Raw genomic sequence first — 20,883 nt, forward strand, 5'->3', positions numbered from 1 at the left:
ATAAAATTATTTAAAACATACAAAAATGTACTTAAAAGTCTTTTTCTAAGGTATAAAAACATGTCCTCATTTTGGATTATTTAACAATTTTTTGTACACACAAGTGAAGTATAACCAACAAACATCTAATTATTAATAAGCTGTCTACAGAAGTAACCATTGAATCATTTTTTAAAAGGCTGCTCAATCAATGTACTAATTTATTATCTTTTGGGTAACGCATTTAAAATGCTTGCTCTTACCTAATATTCCAGACTTAGGAATCAAAACTTACTGACTGCATCTCTGTGCTAGTATGGGTTTAGATAGTCCCACATCGAGAATGGAGGTCTGAAGAGTTTAAAAGAAAATTAGAAATGACTACAAGAATTTCTCAAACATATTTGTGACACTTCTAAAATCTAATGCAAGAAATCATGAATAATGGAGCCTTATTATACTGTTGTCCTTCTATGCCTTGGTACCAGTTTTTAACAAGGTCCTTTAAAGACCCTCCTTAGAAGGGGGTCCTAGACAATCCTTTTCACATACTGAATTATGTTCTATAGTTAATAATATACCAATAACATACCCTATGCTCACACATGGCACATTCTACACTGGAGGTAGACAGATATAAGCCAGAGACCTTAGCCACTTAAGCACTGGCTAGCATACCAGAAACACACTGATCCTTTATCACAGCAAGTTCCAGAGCTCTGGGAATCAACAGTAGCTCTCCCACATTCTACACTGTAAATTCTGGAAGTAAGACATTGAACTACCATCACCCAATTAAAATGCTACTCCCAGACTACTACTTAAAGAAAAAATGAAGCAGACAAAGACAGGATTTAATCTCATGCCTGAAAAATCTAAAACACAGGACAAAACGTATGAAATGATACTTTTCAAGACACTGGACATCAGGCAACAAAGGACACTGAATATTGAGAGACACGGAACAAATGACGTATGCCCCACAACTGCCTTAGCTTACTACCTGGAAAGAGTTTCCAAGTGGTAGTACAGGGAGGGCTAAGTCAGGTGGAGCCTGAAAGACTTCCTGAGTAGATAAGCCAGAACAGAGAGTCTTAGAGAAGGAGAACAAAATTCACAGCATCGAGTATTAGAGAAGAGAAAATTGCACAAAGAGAACTCTGTAGATATGCAGACAGTCTCCTTCAAGTATTCAGCAGAGAAATACTCAGCACATATGAGTGGGGACATTACCCTAAACCAGGAAAAGAACAAAGGGTTAGAGGAACCAATCGATGAACTCACGATGGGCCAGGAATAGTTACAGTTGCCCTCAGCCACAGCAGAAAATCTCATAATTCATAGGACATCAGATAACGTAATCAGAAGGATTTTGCTTCAGTAGTGGAGCAAAATTAACCCCTGACTGAAAGCTGTGTTAGTCCAATCTAACAAACTTTAAAAGACCTATAAGGATCAAACTAGTTTTATATCTCAGAACAGAGATCAATAGTAGTTACAGAAATACAAAAATGTTCATCACCTTAACAAGCTAAATGTCACAATGTCTGCCATCCAATAAAAAATTGTCAATCATGGGCCAGGCACTGGGGCTCATGCCTGTAAACCCAGCATTTTGGGAGGCCAAGGCAGGTAGATCAGTTGAGGTCAGAAGCTTGAGACCAGCCTAGTCAACATGGTGAAACCCCATCTCTACTAAAAATACAAGAATTAGCCGGGCTAACTGTGCACCTGTAGACCCAGCTATGCAGGAGGCTGAGGCAGGAGAATCACTTGAACCCGGGAGGCAGAGGTTGCAGCGAGCTGAGATCACGCCACTGCACTCCAGCCGGGGCAATAGACTGAGACTGTATCTCAAAAAAAAAAAAAAAAATACACACACACACACACACACACACACACACACGTATGTATAGTCAAACATGGATCTGAGGAAACTACCCAAGCCCAAACCCAGGAAAAGAAAAACCTTAAAAGATTAAAAGAAAGAACCCACTCAGCTCACAAAGGACTAGAGATAGCTCCTCTTCCCAAAAGTGAGAGCGAAAAGCCTCATAATTCAAAGAGTGTCTGTTAGAGTATAAGAAACGACATGCTTAATACTGAGGAAAAATTAATCTTAAACTAAATACTTCTAGTCCCACATGACAAAGCTTAAACACAAGGCCCAGAATGATCAAAGTGTTTACAAGAAAATGAACTGCATCCTAGAAAAAAGCTAAATACTATTTATATGAAAATAAAGGTATCTAGCAGGTAAGAAAATTAAATCCACCATGCCTGCTATCCAGTAAAAATGACTATGCAAGTATGATTCCATTGAAGTACAAAATAAGGCACAGACAATACTTAAACAAATGAGTATGTCTGTGTTCCAACAAAACTTTATTTACAAAGAAAAATAACTGGCCAAATGTAGCCTGAAGACCAAATGTAGCCTGAAGACCATATTTTCCTGACCTCTGAGTTAAAACTTGTACTACAAATCCTAAGGCAACTATTAAATTACACAACAAAGTGTTATGGATAATATTTACAAGCCAACAGCAGAGATAAAAATGAAATTGTAAAAAAAAAAGTAATTAAAAAGAAGCCAGGAGAAGAGGGAAAAAAGAACAAAGAACAAATGGGACAAAAAAAATCCCAAACAGCAAGATGGTAGATTTAAATACAACTACAAAAATAATCATATTAAATGTAACAGGTCTAATATACCAATTAAAAGACATGGACTCTCAGATTGGATAAAAAAAAACAAGGAAACTATGCTTCCTTAAGCACCACACATTAAATATAAAGACACAAATAAGCTAAAGTTAAAATATGGAAAAAGATATACCAAACTAACACTACTTTTTTAGAAAACAGGTGGTGTGACCATATTAGTATCAAATTAGATTTTGAAGAAAAGAACATTACCAGGGATAAAGTCAGTCATGTCATCTCATAATGGTGAAGGGGTCTATTCATCAAGAGGGAATAATAACCCTAAAGGTTTATGTACCTAATAACAGAACTTTGAAATACATAAAACAAAAACTAACAGAAATTCAAGAAGAAATATACAAATTCATAATTAAAGTAAAAGGTATCAATCCTTGTCTCAAAATTTATAGAATAGGCAGAAAATTAGAAAGAATACAGGCAATTTAATATCACTATCAAACAACTTGATCCAGTCCACATTTACAGAACCTTCCACCACCCAAAAATAGCAGAATACACATTCTTCTCAAGTGGACATGGAACATTTACCAAGATACACGACCTTCTGAAGCATAAAGCAAATATAAGTTTAAGAGAATTAAAGTCATACAAAGTATGCTTTATGACCACAACAATATTACAGTAGAAATCAACAATAGAAAGATATGTGGAAGAATGCTCAAATATTTGTAAATTAAGCAGACTTCTAAATATCAATGGGTCAAAGAAATAGAAAGGAAATCATAAAGTACATTGAACTGAGAGAAAATAAAAATGATATATATCAAAACTTGTGAGATGACCCTAAAGCAGTATTCAGAGGGGAATTTATAACACTAAACACCTACATTATTAGAAAAGAAGAAAGGCCTCAAATCAATCACTTCAGCTCCCATCTTAAAAACCAGAAAAAGAAAAGCTAATACACAAAATAAGCAGTAAAAAAGATTAAAGCAGAAAACAATGTAATAGAAAACAGAAATAGAATACAGAAAAATCAATGAAACCAAAAGCTGTTTCTTTGAGAGTAATAAAATTGATAAATCTCTAGTGAGGCAAAGCAGAACAAAAACAGAGCAAACATGAATTACCAACATCAAAAGTGAGAGCAGTGACATCACTAACAATTCCACAACTACAAAAAGGACAATAAGGGAATATTATGAACATTTTTATGCCGATAAATTTGGTAACTTTGATGAAATAGACAAATTCCTTAAAAGACACAAGTTAGCAAAGCTCACTCAAAAATAAATAACCCAATCTATTATATAAATTGATTTTGGAGTTAAATACTTTCCTATAAGAAAAACTTCAGGTTCAGATGCCTTCACTGGTGAATTCTATCAATCATTTAAGGGCAATTTATCATTGAATCTACATAAACTTTCCCAGAAAGTTAAAGAGGCAAATACTACACCCAACTCATTCTATGGAGTCAGAGTTACTCTAATACCAAAAATAGACATAATAATACAAGAAAATCATAAATATCCCTCATAAAAATAGATGCAAAAATTCTTAAATTTTCAGCAAATATCGTCCAACAATTTATAAAAAGGGTAATACATCAAGACTAAGTGAGGTTCATCCATAAATGCAAGGTTGGTTCAACATCTGACTATCAATCGATGTGATTCACCACAGTAAGACTAAAAAATGTATAATCTCAATAAATGAAGAAAAAGCATTTGAATAAATCTAAAATTGATTCCTGACTTTTTATAAAACTCTCAAAAATAGTTACAGAAAACTTTCTCAACCTTTGAAATCTACTTCTAAAAGCTGCTAGAAGTATTAAGTTTGGCTAGACTGTGGGAAACAAGCTCAATACACAAAAAATCGGTTGTGTTTCCATCCAATTTAAAATTGAAATTAGGAAGTCAATTCTATTTACAATAACATTAAAAACAGGATTTACTTAGAGGTAAATCTGACGAAAGAATTGCAAGAATTACACTGAAAACAATATTGCGAGAAATTAAAGATGACCTAAATAAATTGAGAAAAATACCATGTTCATGAATTAAAAGACTCAATATTACTAAAATGTAACTTATCTGCAAATTGACCTATACATTCAATAAAATTCCAACCAATATCCCAGCAGGACACTTTTGTACAAAGTGAAAGCCAATTTTAAAATTGATATGGAAATGCAAAGGACCTAGAAGAGCCAAACTTTCAAAAAGAAAAGCAAAGCTCAAGGATTTGCACTATCTCACTTCAAGACATATTATAAAGGTACAGTAATTCAGACAGTGTGGTATTGTCATAAAGATAGACAAATGGATCAATGAACAGAACAGAGTATCCAGAAATAGGCCTTCATATATATGATCAATTGGTTTTCAAGAAAAATGTAAGCTAATTTTAAAAGACAGACTTTTCCAATAATGATGCTGCAACAACTGGATATCTCTGTGAACAAAAGAAAAGGACTTCTGCACATACCTGTAACCATATACTAAAATGAACTCAAAACGGATCCTAAATCTAGATGTAAAATGCAAACTACAAAACCTCTAGAAAACATAAGAGAAAATCTTTAGCTGTGATTAGGCAGATATTCCTTATATAGGACACTAAAAACACAATTAATAAAGGGAAAGAATCCTATAAACCAGACTTCATCAAAATTAAGAACTTCTGCTTTTCAATACATTGTTAAGAGAATGAAAAGACAAACTATAGACTAGAAGAAAATATTTCCAAATAACATATATGATCAAGGACTTACATCCAAAATATATGAAGAACTCTCAAAACTCAATAAGAAAACAAACAATCCAATAAAAAAACAGGCTAAAAATTTAAACAGACATTTTACCAAGAGGATAGATGGCAAATGAGCTCATGAAAAGATGCTCAATATCATTAGTCATTAGTGTGATGTAATTCAAAACCACAATGGGATACCACTAAAAACTAAACTAATGTTCAAAAATTTTAAAAGACTGATCATACCAAATGTTGGCAAGGATGTGGAGCAACTGAAACTCTCTTAACGCTGCTGGTGGGAATGTAAAATTTATATAATCACTTTGGAAAACAGTTTGGCAGTGTCTTTAAAAGTTAAACATATACCTAGCACATGACCCAGTCATTATACTCTTAGGTATTTACCCATGAGAAACGAAAACATATGATACAATCACTTGTACATGAATGTTTATAGCAGTTTTATTAGTAACATCAAAAACTGCAATGACCCAAAAATCTATCAACAAGTGAATGATAAACAAATCATGATGTATCCATACAATCAGTAATACTACTCATCAATAAAAATGAATAAACTATTAGTACATACAACATAGATGAATCTCAAAATAATTATGTTAAGCCAGACAAAAAAAATGAATATACTATATGATTCCATTTATATAAACTCCTAGAAAATACAAACCAAATAGTGACAGAAAGCAGCTTCAGTAGGGTTAGGGCAGGAGGAAGGTATCACAAAGGGACACAAGAAAACTTTTGGGAATGACAGATATGCTAATTATTCTTATTGTAATGATGGTTTCACAGTTATATACAAACGTAAAAATTTATAAAATTGTATACTTTAGTATGTAAAGTTTATTGTATGTCAATTATACCTCCATAAAGCTATTTTAAAATGAATAAACACTACTCCCAGAGGTGTTTAGGTAGCTTGAGTAGCCAAAGTCCTAGGCTTGCCTGTATCTACTTTATCCAGTTATTCATATTGTTCTTTTGCCTAAGAAAATAATGAGTAGCACATTGAGATGATAGAAAATGCCATTAACAGGCACATTACCAAATACTATGCAATGAAACAGAGTAGTTACCATTTAAAATTTCAATAGGAAAAATGTAATTAGCGGAAGAACAAAAGTGATTTTTCTTAGTTTTGTTTCAAGAAAATATAGTAAAAATGTACAGATACTTACCTCTTTGGATAATCTTGTGAAAACATCTCCTCCCCTGAGAAAATCCAGTATTAAGTACAGTTTCCCTTCAGTCTGAAAGGCTAATTAAAAATTAGAATGTAGTAACAGGATAATCTCAAAGGCTTAAAAAGCTTAGTATGCTTTTAAATTAATATATGTTTAGAATTTTACAGTATTTACTCACATGGTCCATTAATGGATAACATCTCAAAATTCAACCCAGTATTTAATCCAGTGTAGAAATAGCTACAAACCCCTTCCCAGAACATAATCACCCTTGAATGTGGCTTTACACAGAACTTCTACCATCAAAAATTTCCTAATTTATGAAGCATGTTATACTGCAATTGCCTAAAATTAGCCTATCAAACCTACTGAAAATCTATGAATTCTATAAAGCTGAAGAAAAACGCCACTTCCTCTATTAAACTTTCCAGAATTTCCCCCCTTTTCACATTTTTCAACAGCTTCCTCAACCTCTTCTTCATTGAAATTACTTGCTGCTACTTTTGAGATCTTATTATATTTATACCTCTTTAATAGTACTTATTCCATTTTGATTTATACAATTAATTTCTTTACATCTCCGTGTTCTCTATAGGTTATAAATTTCTTGAGGTCAACAAGTGTTTCACTTCTATAGCCCATTGAATTTAATACAGTATTTTTGCACACAGTAAGTGTTTACTGATGGACCTGCTACAGATACGGGAAGGTCTTTAGATGTTACTTTTTTTATTCTGTTAGTATAACAAGGAGTAAAAGAATAATGGGTGGAAATTTCTTATGGGTTTTTAATAGTGATAACTGGGTATATATTTTAATGTATTACTTGTCAAAATTACACTAAGAATAAAATCTACAGCTGCTACTTTTTTAAATATAGAAAAATGGAAGTGACAAAGTACACTATATCAGAAATAGATAGATAGATAGATAGATAGATAGATAGATAGATAGATAGATAGATAGATAGAGTTGATCTCAACTACATGTTAAATTAGCAATGGAGCCATGATTCAAATTTAGAAATGTCTAACTCCAAAGCTCATATTCTATCCATTACATCTACTGCTTCTTACTGGTAGTCCTCTCCCATTAAGTATAAAAAAATAACTCAAGTAGACTAACATAACTACATGGTCCTCTGGAATATAACCAAGAAACAGATAAGTGGGGTCATTATGAACAAGCAACTGAATGTTTTATGTAAATTATCACAATAGTTTATAGTCTAAGATTATGAAGTTACAGCCTAGCAAAGTACATAAATACTACCAGACAGGTAAGTGAAAAACACTGTCTTGTTACTTTAAACAAGTTAATCAACTTAGAAAAATGAAGGACATATAACTAATGACTAAATGCTGATATTTATTTCAGACAAATACATTTTACATAGTTGAATATACTAAGTCTAAAGTATTTATTTCCTGTTATAGTATTGTGTGAAAAGAAATCATAATTCTCTAATTCCATATTAATAAATAAGGATTAAAATAAATAAAATAAAAAAAAGATTACATACCATAGTGCAATTTGACAATAAATGGATGATTTACTTCCACCAGTATATCCCTCTCCATCTTTGTCCGAACTCTGTCTCGAACTAAAAATTACATAAAGGTACAATATATTACTCTCTTACATCATTTCAGTTAAGAGTCCATCAATAATTTACCAAACAACAAATATAAAAATATAAAATGTAACTTCATAAATGCCTAAATTTGCAGTTTTCATATTCCTAGATAATAATGACCATATTCTCAGAAAGCAAAAATATTCATTACATCTAGAGACAGGTTAAGGTGGCATAAATAGGTATGTAGCTAATATGCATTTATTATGTGTTCATCTTTTGTTGTTGTTGTTATTGAGACAGGGTATTGCTCTCTTGTCCAGGCTGGACTGCAGTGGCACAATCTCAGCTCACTGCAACCTCCACCTCCCAGGCTCAAGCAATCCTCCCATCTCAGCTTCCCCAGCAGCTGGAACTACAGGTGAATGCCACTACACCTGGCTCATTTTTGTATTTTTTGTAGAGACAGGATTTCACCAGGTTACTCAGGCTGGTCTTGAACTCCTGGGCTGGGCTCAAGGGTTCAGCCCACCTCAGCCTCTCAAACTGCTGGGATTATAGGTGTGAGCCACCATGCCCGGCCTATTATTCTCTTTTAATTGTTCCAATGAGTTTACTGATTAAAACTGATCATAAGTGGTATTTTTATCACACCCTAAAAGATAGTGTGTGCAAATGGTTGTGCTTTCTCAATATGTGATACTGACACAGAAAAGGAAAAACCAAGAATCTTGAAAGAAAAGAATATATCCTAATTAAGTTAATAAGTTCAAATTAAATGAAATATGTCACTTTTTCTAGCATCAAATTTTTACGAGGGTGCACTCTCACTAAGTTAAGGCATATGCCAATATCAAATTTAGTAATATTATCTACAGGCTAGAAAAACTGCCACAAATACCAATGTTAAAAATAGCTACATCTATTCACCTTATGCAAGTAATACACAGCATATTTCTTAAAATACGCTTTGTCAAATTCTATTTTAATAAACTTTCTGATTTTCTACCTTTTAAAGAGGCTTTTTTTAACACCTTCATTGCATAGAGCTGCCCAGCATCAGGACCGGTCTTCTTTCTAACAAGAAAAACCTAATAGAAAATTGAAAAAAAAAAAAAAAAAGGAAAATTCACATTTCTAGTCATTCTTGCTCTACACAAACACACCAGCATACACTTAGATCCTTGCATTTTCTCTAATTTTATAAACATATGCCCTCCCATAGAGGGAAGGGAGAAATAGTGAGAGATTTGTTGAAGGATGCAAAATTACCCTGATCTGATCACCATACATTATATGTATTGCAACTTCACTATGTACCCCACAAACATGTACAACTATTTGTCAATTTAAAAAAATAAATGAAAAAAGTTATACCTTCCCCTATAAATTATTCTATAATTTACATTATTATTTTCTCACTTTCCTTAGATTTAATTTAGTTTTTAATCAAAAAAACTGTTATGATTTAATAAATCATAATGCATATAAATACTACTATAGAAAGGAAAATTTTTAAAATAGATGACCTGGTCCTGAACTTTGAGAATTTTGTGATGTAAGAGATAAATAACATAATGAAAGACAAACTCGAGCTACATACCTCCTTTTAAGACCCAGGCCCACTTTTTGTTACCTTAATAAAGAGCAAACAAATATTATGACCCTATATACCTTAATTAAATATGCTTTATTGCTAAAAAAATGCTAACAATCATCTGAGTCTTCAGTGAGATATAATCTTATTGCTGGTGGAGGGTCTTGCCTCAATGTTGATGGCTGCTGAGTGATCAGGGTGGTGGCTGCTGAAGGTTAGGGTGGCTTTGGCAATTTCCTAAAATAAGACAATGATGAAGTTTGTTGCACAGATTGACTTCCTTTCATGAAATAATTTTCTATAGAATTTGATGCTGTTTGATAGCATTTTATACACAGTAGACTCTCTTTCAAAATTGAACTCAATCCTCTCAAATCCTACTGCTGCTTTATTAAAGAAGTCTATGTAATATTCTAAAGCCTTTATTGTCATTTCAACAATGTTCATAGCATCTTCACCAGAAGTAGATTTCATCTCAAAAAAACTATTTTCTTTGCTCATCCACAAGGAGCAACTCCTCATCCATTCAAGTTTTATCATGAGACTGCAGCACTTCCGTCACATCTTTAGTTCCACTTCTAATTCTAGTTGTCTTGCTATTTCCACCACATCTTCAGTGATTTCCTCCAATGATGTTTTGAATCCCTCCAAGTCATCCATGAGGGTTGGAATCAACTTCTTCCAAACTCCTGTTAATGTTGATATTTTGACTTCCTCCCATGAATCACAAATGTTCTTAATGACATCTAGAATAGCAAGTCCTTTCCAGAGGCTTTCAATTTGCTTTGCCCAGATTCATCAGAGCAATCACCATCTACAGCAACTATAGTCTTACAAAATGTATTTCTTAAATAATAGGGCTTGAAAGTCAAAATTATTCTTTGTTCCATGGGCTGCAGAATGGATATCGTAATAGCAAGCATGAAAACAACATTAATCTCCTTGTACATCTCTATGAGGGCTCTTGGGTAACTAGGAGTATTGCCAATGAGCAGTAATATTTTGAGAAATGTCTTTTTTTCCTGAACAGTAGGTCTCAACAGTGGGCTTAAAATACTTAGCACACCATGCTATAAACAGATGTGCTGTCATTCAGGCTTTGTTGTTCTATTTATAGAGCATAGGCATAGTAGATTTAACATAATTTTTAAGGGCCCTAGAATTTTTGGAATGGCAAATGAGCATTGGCTTCAATTTAAAGGTTCCAGGATCACTAGCTTCTATCAGGAGAGAGCCTGTCCTTTGAAGTTATGAAGCTAGGCACTGACTTCGCTCTAGCTATGAAAGACTAGATGGCATCTTCTTCCAACAGAAGGCTGTTTCTTCTACAATTAAAACCTGTTGTTTAGCATAACCACCTTCAAGAGTTACCTTAGCTAGGTCTTCTGGCTAAACTGCTTCAGCTTTTACATCAGTATCTGTAGCATTACCTCACACTTTTATGTTATGAAAATGGCTTCTTTCCTTAAACGTCATCAGCCAACCCCTGCTGGCTTCAAACTTTTCTTGTGCACCTTCCTCACTTCTCTCAGCCTTCACAGAATTAAAGAGAGCTAGGGAATTGCTCTAGATTAGGCTTTGGCTTGAGGGAGTGTTGTGGCTGGTTTGATCTTCTATTCAGACCACTAAAACTTTCTCCATGTGAGTAATAAGGCTGTTTCACTTTCTTATTATTTATATGTTCACTGGAGTAGCAATTTTAATTTCTTTCAAGAACATTCCTTTGTATTCACACCTTGGCTGTTTGGCACAAGAACCTTAGCTTTTGCCCTGTCTCAGATTTTGACATGCCTTCCTCACCAAGCTTAATAATTGGTAGCTTCTGATTTAAAGTGAGAAATGCAGAACACTTCCCTTCCCTTGAACACTCCAAGGCCACTGTAGAGTTATTACTTAGACTAATTTCAATATTCTTGCAGGTCAGGGAATAGAGGGGCCCAAGGAGACAGAGAGAGATGGGGAAACAGCTGGTCAGTAAAACAGCCAGAACACACACACCGGTTATCAATGAAGCTCACTGTCTTATGTGTGCGTGGTTCATGGCACCCCGAAACAATGACAACACTAACATCAAAGATCACAGACCACAAAGAACCATAACAGATATAACAGTAAGGAAAACATTTGAAACACTGCAAGAACTACCAAAATATGAGACATAGACATAAAGTGAGCATCTGCTGGAGGAACAATGGCACCCAAAGACTCACTCAACACAGGTTTACCACAAACCTTCTATATATATATAGAAGATGGATATATATATATATATATCCTATATATATTGGATATATATATAGGATATATATATAGGATATATATATAGGATATATATATAGGATATATATAGGATATATATAGGATATAGATATAGGATATAGATATAGGATATATATATGTAGGATATATATATAGGATATATATATAGAGGATATATATATAGAGGATATATATATAGAGGATATATATATGTAGGATATATATAGAGGATATATATATGTAGGATATATATATGTAGGATATATATATAGGATATATATATGTAGGATATATATGTAGGATATATATACAGGATATATATATGTAGGATATATATACAGGATATATATATGTAGGATATATATACAGGATATATATATACAGGATATATATACAGGATATATATACAGGATATATATATACAGGATATATATACAGGATATATATACAGGATATATATATACAGGATATATATATACAGCATATATATATACAGGATATATATATACAGGATATATATACAGCATATATATATACAGGATATATACAGCATATATATATACAGGATATATATACAGGATATATATACAGGATATATATACAGGATATATATATAGGATATATATGATACATATATAGGATATATATATAGGATACATATATAGGATATATATATAGGATATATATAGGATACATATATAGGATATATATATAGGATACATATATAGGATATATACATAGGATATATAGAGGATATATATAGGATATATATAGGGTATATATACACACACACATATACATATATATACACATACATATCTGTGAAGCGCAATGAAGTGAAGGATATCTGTGAAGTGCAATGAAGTGAAGCATAATAAAAACAAGTATAGCTGCATTAAGAAGATGACAACGTCAATGTGGCAAATATACATTTGCCTAAATTCAGTTATTTGCTGGAAAGCTCAGATTCTACCATTGACAAAAAGGGTATCAGTTGTTTTTCTATGAACAGGCTCACTCCATTCATTTTTGAGAAAACACCTACGAAATAAGCATATTTAGGTAACCATAGTTTATTGTCCTTTCAAGGAAAAGTGGTGATCCATGAAAACAGTGGTTGGTTCAACTCACAACTCAAAAAATTTGCACAAGTCCTCTGCCTTGAGACAACCATTCTATTTTGTTATGTGGCTAAGGGGCTTCACGTGTACTTCCTATTTCATCACAGATTATTCAAAAGAAGGGTATTCAAGGATTGAGATTTAATAAATGTAATAATTGTTAATGTCTCATCAAGGACATTCTTAAACTGTATATGTAAGAAAATGAAGAATACAATGACTACTGGTACCATTTGAAGTCACTGCCTTGATTGGCCAACATGCCAGCAGTTGTAAAAATAATATCTTAGGATGACTGTGAAGTAGCTTTGACTTGAGGACTCCCTGAAAAGGTCTTGGGATTGTCCAGGGGTACGGAGACCACAATTTCAGAACCGCTCTTACAAAACATAGTCCTTAGTGGGATTGTAAAGAATGGAGTATGAAGAGTGAGAAGAGGCAAGCAAGGAAGAAAGAAAGAGTCTAGGCTTTCTGAAGACACTGTTGCATAAAGGAGCCACTTTTTTCCCCTAGTTCTTCTAATATTCACTAGTATCCCAATACGGCATTTAATAGGATCCATCATTCGCAGTCTAGAGAAGTAACCTGTTTATCATCTGATCTGTTTTATTTTTTTTTCAGGTCTTATGAGTGAATTTCCTAGCATGAGAAATCATATCTCACTGCCCCCTTCCCAAAATCAACTACAAAAGTAGTTCTTTTTCCACCCCATTCTTATCTATTGCCTAACATTTCTCAACCTTCCCAAGGCTATGTTTATTGATTTTTACTATTATAATGTCCTTTTTTATCATCTGAAACTCTCCTTCCTCCTTCCACCTCACTTTCTTCAGGTTCTGCACCATTCCAAAAGCTTGACAGTAGTAACAACCTAACTTGAAATAAGGTGATAATGTACTTATCTGTGATCTATTTCTTTTTTCCTAAAATAAATCATCCTTGAAAAATTTCCCTATCCTGGTATAATAAAGTTGTGCTATATCACCTTATCTTCCCATATATGTACTCATTAGTTATTCAATCAACAAATTAACAGTCATTAAGCACATATTCTGTATCAGACACTGTGCTGGACACTGGGGGATACAGAAATAAACTGTGAACTTGAGGACAGAGAAATTTGTCAGAAACATCATGTCCTTTAAAGAAACAGATACAAGTATGCTACAGGCTAAATTATGTCTCCTCAAAGTTAATATGTTAAAGTCCTAACTCCCAGTACCTCAGAACATGACTGTATTTGAGGATAGGGTGCTTAAAGAAATAATTAAAGTAAAAAAGTTGTTGCATGGCTTCAAACTAGTGGACCTAAAAACGTATCTATATTGATAAAAGAGGCTTCTTTTCAGTCACCCTAATCCAATCATGGAAAATTGTCCAAAAGAAAGGGTGAGTTACTCCAATATACTTTTCTCTCAATCACATGGATGTTTATATTTTCCTATAAGAATATTCAGTAACTGCAGTGAATTAGAAGATCACATATATTTAAATGCTGTTTGAAGAGAAAGAACCAACTTCAGGAAATTTTAAAATGTAAGCATATGTTTTTAAAAACTATCACTTGAGAGTTGATCACTTACTTAAGAGTACAAGTATTCGATATTTTCAAAAATTCATTTTTAAGTACTGTACTTAAAGTCTTTACTATCACAAAAGCAAAAGTATTTTTTATAATCCACAAATATTAAAATGTATGTTTTGTATAAATATTATTTGGCACATGATATATAAGGACGACTAATCAGACAATTTCAAAGGTATTTCCATGTGTTTAATTGTGTTTTAAAATAATTAATGTAAGTTGTTTAGTATACCTTTCAACCCATACATTAATGATCATTAATAGCATTATACTTGGTGTGCTTAGGACAGAATTTTATATGCACCTTTCATGATAATAATGCACGCTTCCTTAAACTACAATTTTAAGTTGACTTTAGCAGGGTTCCCCCACTGTTAAATAGACAATAAAAACATTTAATGTTATAAGGCTTTATATGGGCTAAAATTCCATTTACTGCATTTTAACAACGGAACTTTTGAAGAAAAACTTAAGACTCTGCAGCTCAAAGTCTCTTGGAATTGCTCCTACACTTATCTGATTCACAGCCTTGGCCAAATTCCTGAATAGGTTCAGCATATAACAAGTCACACCTACACAATGCCTACGCAAATGATGTAACACTGACAAGCAAGTATGTTCACATCCTAGGGGGAAAAAAAGCCACCTCCTTAATATTTCTTTGGTTGATTAACTACATTAAGATCACTATTTTGTATTTTAATACTAGGAATTAAAAGGTTTCAATGATATTCTTCTTAAAACTAAATCCCAGCACAAAGCTGAGATTTCCCTGAATTTAAGCACTACATTGACAACTTTTCAGCATGTTGCTATATTTAACATGAAGATGTTATTGAATATATTTCATTATGTTATACAGTATTTTCTTTACGAAAACCCATGAGAGAAATTTCTCTGGTCTGTTTAATCCGTTTCCACCTTTAAAATACTGTCAATTATAATACACTCAAATATATTAGCTTCTTTATAATGGCTGCTAGAAAACTCAAGTCTAATTTTTGACCTACTGGAAAAGGACTTACAGACCCTTATGTCATGCTTTTGTGAACAGAGTGTACTCCTGGCTTCATCTAATCTTTCCTGCTCTGAGCTTTCTGTTTCCATCATCTTCACTACTTATTTTTAATTTTATTTAATATTTATCTATGAAAGCCTTAAATCCTTTCTGGAACAAAGCTGGAGATAAACAAAAGCATATATGAGTAAATACACACATCAAAAGACAAAGCAGGTAATTTTAATAGCTTGAAATGTTCGCCTGGTGAGATTTTATTTAAGTCAAATATTTAAGCATTTATACATCTGGAATATAAAATAACTTCATCTCTGTTCTTCTAAAATTAACACCATAAAAATAGCTATAAAGTGCAAAATAGTTAAAAGAATATTGCACTTTTAGAAACTTTAAAGTTGTATATAATATACATGCCTACTCTACAGATCAGTTCTATAAACACTCCCCACCAACATCACCACCACCACCACCACCACCACCACCACCACCACCACCACCACCAATCTATTAACAGTTCCTTCTAGTTTTTCTCTCCTCAGAACACTGTTCAAGTCCTATCTCCCTGTCTTATATATCTCCTGTATCAATTCACTGCCAAGCCATAATTCATCTCAGTTTGTCCTTTTTGTGTCTTGAAAATGTTTCTTTATATTTCACGTTATATTCTATAATGCATAAATATCAGGTTACTTTAAGACGACATCTATTTTATAGTCACTAATACTGCTTATACATTGTCGTGAACACACTGAGCGTTCAATAAATGTCTTTCCTTGGGAGGCTAACGTGGGAAGATCACTTAAAGCTAGGAGTTCGAGACCAGCCTGAGCAACACAGCAAAACCTTGTGTCCAGAAATTTTTTTTAATTAGCCAGGTGTGGTGGTGCATGCCTGTAGTATCAGCTCCTTGAGAAGCTGGGGATGGAGGATCACTTGAGCCCAGGAGATCAAGGCTACAGTGAACTACAATCATGCCACTGCACTACAGCCTGGGTGACAGAACAAGATCCCATTTCTAAAACCCAATAAAATAAAAATGTCTTTATTTTAAAATGTTCCAGAGCACTATAAATAACCTATGCTCAATTGCCTTATTTTTCCCCTTTAAAACTAAATCTCAGCCACTTGAAATTAGTAGTTTCTCTTTATCTTTCTCCCCTTAAATTGTGGTTGGTGCTGTTTTTCTAAAGGCTGTTACTATGTGTATGCAATAATTTTCATGTACTAGATGTTAGGTATATAAAGGTCAGGAACCAGACCTATACACTTCTTTTCTAAAATCATGTTATTAAGTGCTTAATAAACAACTTTAGTAATGACTATGATAGTTATTCTTACTCAATTTTGCTTTTTGCCTTGAAATGTAAGCTCTCTGAAGACTTAAATTTCACACAAACCACATATCACCCAGTAACTACCATTGTTCTACTTTACACACCCTTGTTCTACTTTATTTTAACAGATGACAGATGGATTCATACATGAATTAAGACATAAATTCTGATTTCTGTGACATAGCTAACAAATGTAGATTAAATCCCCAGGAGAAAACAAGCTGTATTCATGCCAGCATGGGAACAAGGAGATAGGAATACCATTTTTTACAAAAATCAAGCTACTTTGATTTAGGCAGCTAATAAAGAGTATGCTATATTTTTCCCTCGAGAAATAAGTAAGCCTAGGGAATTGGAAAACCTTGATTGTTACAGAGAAGTACAAAGAAATAGTAATAAAAGTACAACAGAAATGAAAGGAATAAAATTAAAGAATTACCTTTGTGAACATCCATTCAGAAGTTTAGAAACAACTCATTAATCAGATTTCTCTGTATGTGTTCACTTTTTTTGCTAAATGTTTAGAAGAGAAACAAATGGGGGAAAAAAAGTATTCATTACCTTTCCAAATGACCCCTGACCAAGAACCTTGAGCAACTCAAACTGTGCAGGATCTGCTTTCTCATAGCCTTCCTTAACATGATGAGTAATAGGGATTTCTTTAACAACTCCTTCATCCTGTAAAAAGAAATCCAAACAATACTTGGATCCATTTTCAACATCTTCTGATTAGTTCCATTTAAAATCAGAAGTCATAATAGAAATAATATACCCAACTCCCTCAATGTAGCAGAGAGTTTTATGGGCTACCAGTATCCTTATTTCCCTGTTTTCTAACACATACAGCACATACAGATGCACCACCACCACCTTCCCTACTACATAATTTCATGTATATAAAATGCAAAAAGAAATCTATGCTTCAGCCTTCTCTTCCAGCTTGGTAGCAACATAATAAAATTGTTAACAACAGTCTCAAGACCCTTCACTGGACTGTGACTAATGAGGTAGAGGCAGGAAAAGTCAAGATAAAACCTTGTAAATTGTGGGGCATGACCAAAAAACGTGACCTCAAGAGCTCTTTTAAATAGTATTTCACTATACTATTTTAAATGTTTAAATGGCCAACTAACCACATCAATGAACAAGAAACTGGCAAAGACCAACAAAATCTGCAGAGCCCCAACAAATGTTTCCAGGCTATGGCCCGTCTACTGAAATTTTATATATAAATTATATGCCAGATTTTGTACCACCTGGGTGAAGCAGAAAGAAAGCCAGCCCGTGAGTGGTTCTTCCCCTTGATGCAGGACTCCACTCAGCTGTGATGACTACATTCAAGTGAGCTGTAATTAATTCTAGTCCCTAGAGAAGCACAATAGCTAGGATGACAGATGTATATCACAAAATAACAGAGTTGGAAGGGATATCTTATCCAACTCTCTGACTGTATAAAGAAGAAAACTAAGACTCACGGAATTTAAGTTTACATGACTACTTAACCACAATGTCTATAAATCTTGGTAGCATTCCATTATAGCATACTAATTTTAGCCTGGATGCCAAGAATGTTCTTAATCTATTCACTCTTCAATTAACTGATTAGTCAATGGTGATTGTAGCCAAAGTGAACAAGAGTATGGTCCCAAATGAGCTAGACTTCATGGCAGCTAAAATAACTTCCATGGAATATAGGTAGTCAGGCATTCACTATCTCAAGAGGGGTCCCTAGGCAAAGAAATTTTAATTGTAGGTGTTAGGAACCACCAGCAAATCAACAAGAAATGAAGAATAACTGATTCTGAAAGTATATCAGATGTTTCTTACACATCAAATAGTACTTCGCCAGACCCTTTTAAATAGTGATGGTAATTTATGTTTTCTGAAAATAAAAATTAAATTAAAATCAATCTGCTATGGAAGTGAATTTCCCTATTTGAAAGGGGTCCTGTTTTTAAAAAGTCAACAACCTTTTTTAATGCGAATATATATGCTTTGTAGCTGACATTTGGGGACTATATTAAAGTATAATATATCTGTATGTACCTATAAGCTAAGAAACCTTGGCTAAATCACAAACCACTCTCTCCTTCATTTTCTCACATGACAAAGGGGTTTTGTTAGATAGGTCTCTAAGGTCCCCTCAATGTCTGTGATTCTATATTGAACACAATATAATATTTTTATGTTCAAGAAGGTACTTCAGGTCCCTGCTTATGTTTAGATTATCACTATAAGCATGGATCACAATGGCATCAGTTTTTTTAGAAGTGTTCAGAGTTAGGAAACAAATTGTACTATAGTTAGTTTCACCAAACCTAAGCAGGTTTTCCAAATGAAAATGTTTGTCCAACGCCCTTTTACCTTTTATTAATAATCCACACATGCCCATCCTCTAAAATGCAATGTCTTTCAATTTTCAGCAGCAGCACCCTAAAAAGCTCCCAATATGAAAATGCAACTAGATGAGAAAAATCACTTTTCCCAGGAGACAGCCAACAAAAAATGTTACACTGTGTCCTAACAACTAATTACCATGTCTTTCTTTCCCACTGGACTGTGGGCTTCTTAAATGCAGGTGTTACACCCCATTGATCTCTTTATTCCTAATGTTTAGCACAATACTTTTTTGATCTCATGAGAGCAGAAAGACAAAGAAATCTGCTCAATATTATAAAAGAAACAGGAAAAAATATATACTTTTTAAAATGAAGATAGTGCTTACCACCAAAAAATAGGGCAACTGTGAGATGATGGATGTTAATTTGCTTAACAATCATAATAATTTTACAATGTATATGAAAACATCCCATTGTACACCTTAAATATATACAATAGAAAATAAAGATTTTAAAGGTAAAATTAAACAATAAGAAATCTGAAAATTATTCTTAAATACAGTCTACAAAACAAAAAATATACATACCCACAATTTCTTTTTTTAAATATATAAAGGAAATAAGGAAACAGGAGATTCATTCTGGCTAATAAAATTGTGTCAGCTTTGAATATAATTAACTTTGTGATAACAATATTTCTAAATAAAATAAGCATATCTTCCCATACACTGTGAAGAATATAAACTTTTTCCATATTATCCATTGTCAGTATTTTTATTACACTGTGCTGAGTATGTGTTGTACTCAACACAAATAAAGGACACAATAACCCTTGAATATTAACTTAATGTTTGGCCATTTGCCTTTTTAAATAAAGACATATGTTCCTAGGCCAACAACTACCACATATTATATCACCAAATTATGACTACTCTGCCTTTACACAGACAATTTGTAATGCCCTGGTTGCCCATAAGAATCACCTGTAGAAGAAATATTTATTTACTGCATTTGTTTGGGTCCCACCCTCAGAGATTGTGGTTCAGTAGAACTGCAGGAAGATGTAAGCACGTGCATTTTTTAAGCCTCCCCAGTTGATTCAGACACACGGCCAGGATTGAAAAACAATATTTGGGTGCTTCTAAGATTTATAGTTATATAAATAATAGATATACACACAAATACATAAACATATGTATACACGTGTGTGTATGTGTTTATATATAGCTACTTATTACTTTTATCATTTCTATGCCACTAGCTCTTTTTTACTCTCAAAGTATGTGATACCCTCCTGTGTCACCATTTCCAATACTTATTCTGTCTTATTCTATCTGCTCCCTGCCCCGTTCTTGTCTATTGCCTAAAATTTCTCAGCCATCCCAAGGCTATGTTTATTAATTTTTACTATTATAATGTCCCTTTTTGTCAACTGAAACCCTA

At 33.3% G+C, this 20,883-nt stretch overlaps 1 protein-coding gene across 2 annotated transcripts in view; it reads right to left on the bottom strand.

Annotated features, from left to right (window-relative positions):
* RPS6KA6 (ribosomal protein S6 kinase A6) overlaps positions 1 to 20,883 on the bottom strand; it is a 159,632-nt gene that overhangs the window by 104,945 nt on the left and 33,804 nt on the right. For both annotated transcript variants that reach the window (XM_032757236.2, XM_032757237.2), the window contains exons 3-6: positions 17,663 to 17,779; positions 9,197 to 9,278; positions 8,134 to 8,214; positions 6,606 to 6,685 (exon numbers count right to left, since the gene is read on the bottom strand). In XM_032757236.2, the coding sequence (XP_032613127.1) occupies positions 6,606 to 6,685; positions 8,134 to 8,214; positions 9,197 to 9,278; positions 17,663 to 17,779 (360 nt within the window). The remainder of the gene's footprint in view (positions 1 to 6,605; positions 6,686 to 8,133; positions 8,215 to 9,196; positions 9,279 to 17,662; positions 17,780 to 20,883) is intronic.

Source organism: Hylobates moloch, unplaced genomic scaffold (assembly GCF_009828535.3).
Source record: "Hylobates moloch isolate HMO894 unplaced genomic scaffold, HMol_V3 SCAFFOLD_7, whole genome shotgun sequence".
Classification (NCBI taxonomy): domain Eukaryota; kingdom Metazoa; phylum Chordata; class Mammalia; order Primates; family Hylobatidae; genus Hylobates; species Hylobates moloch.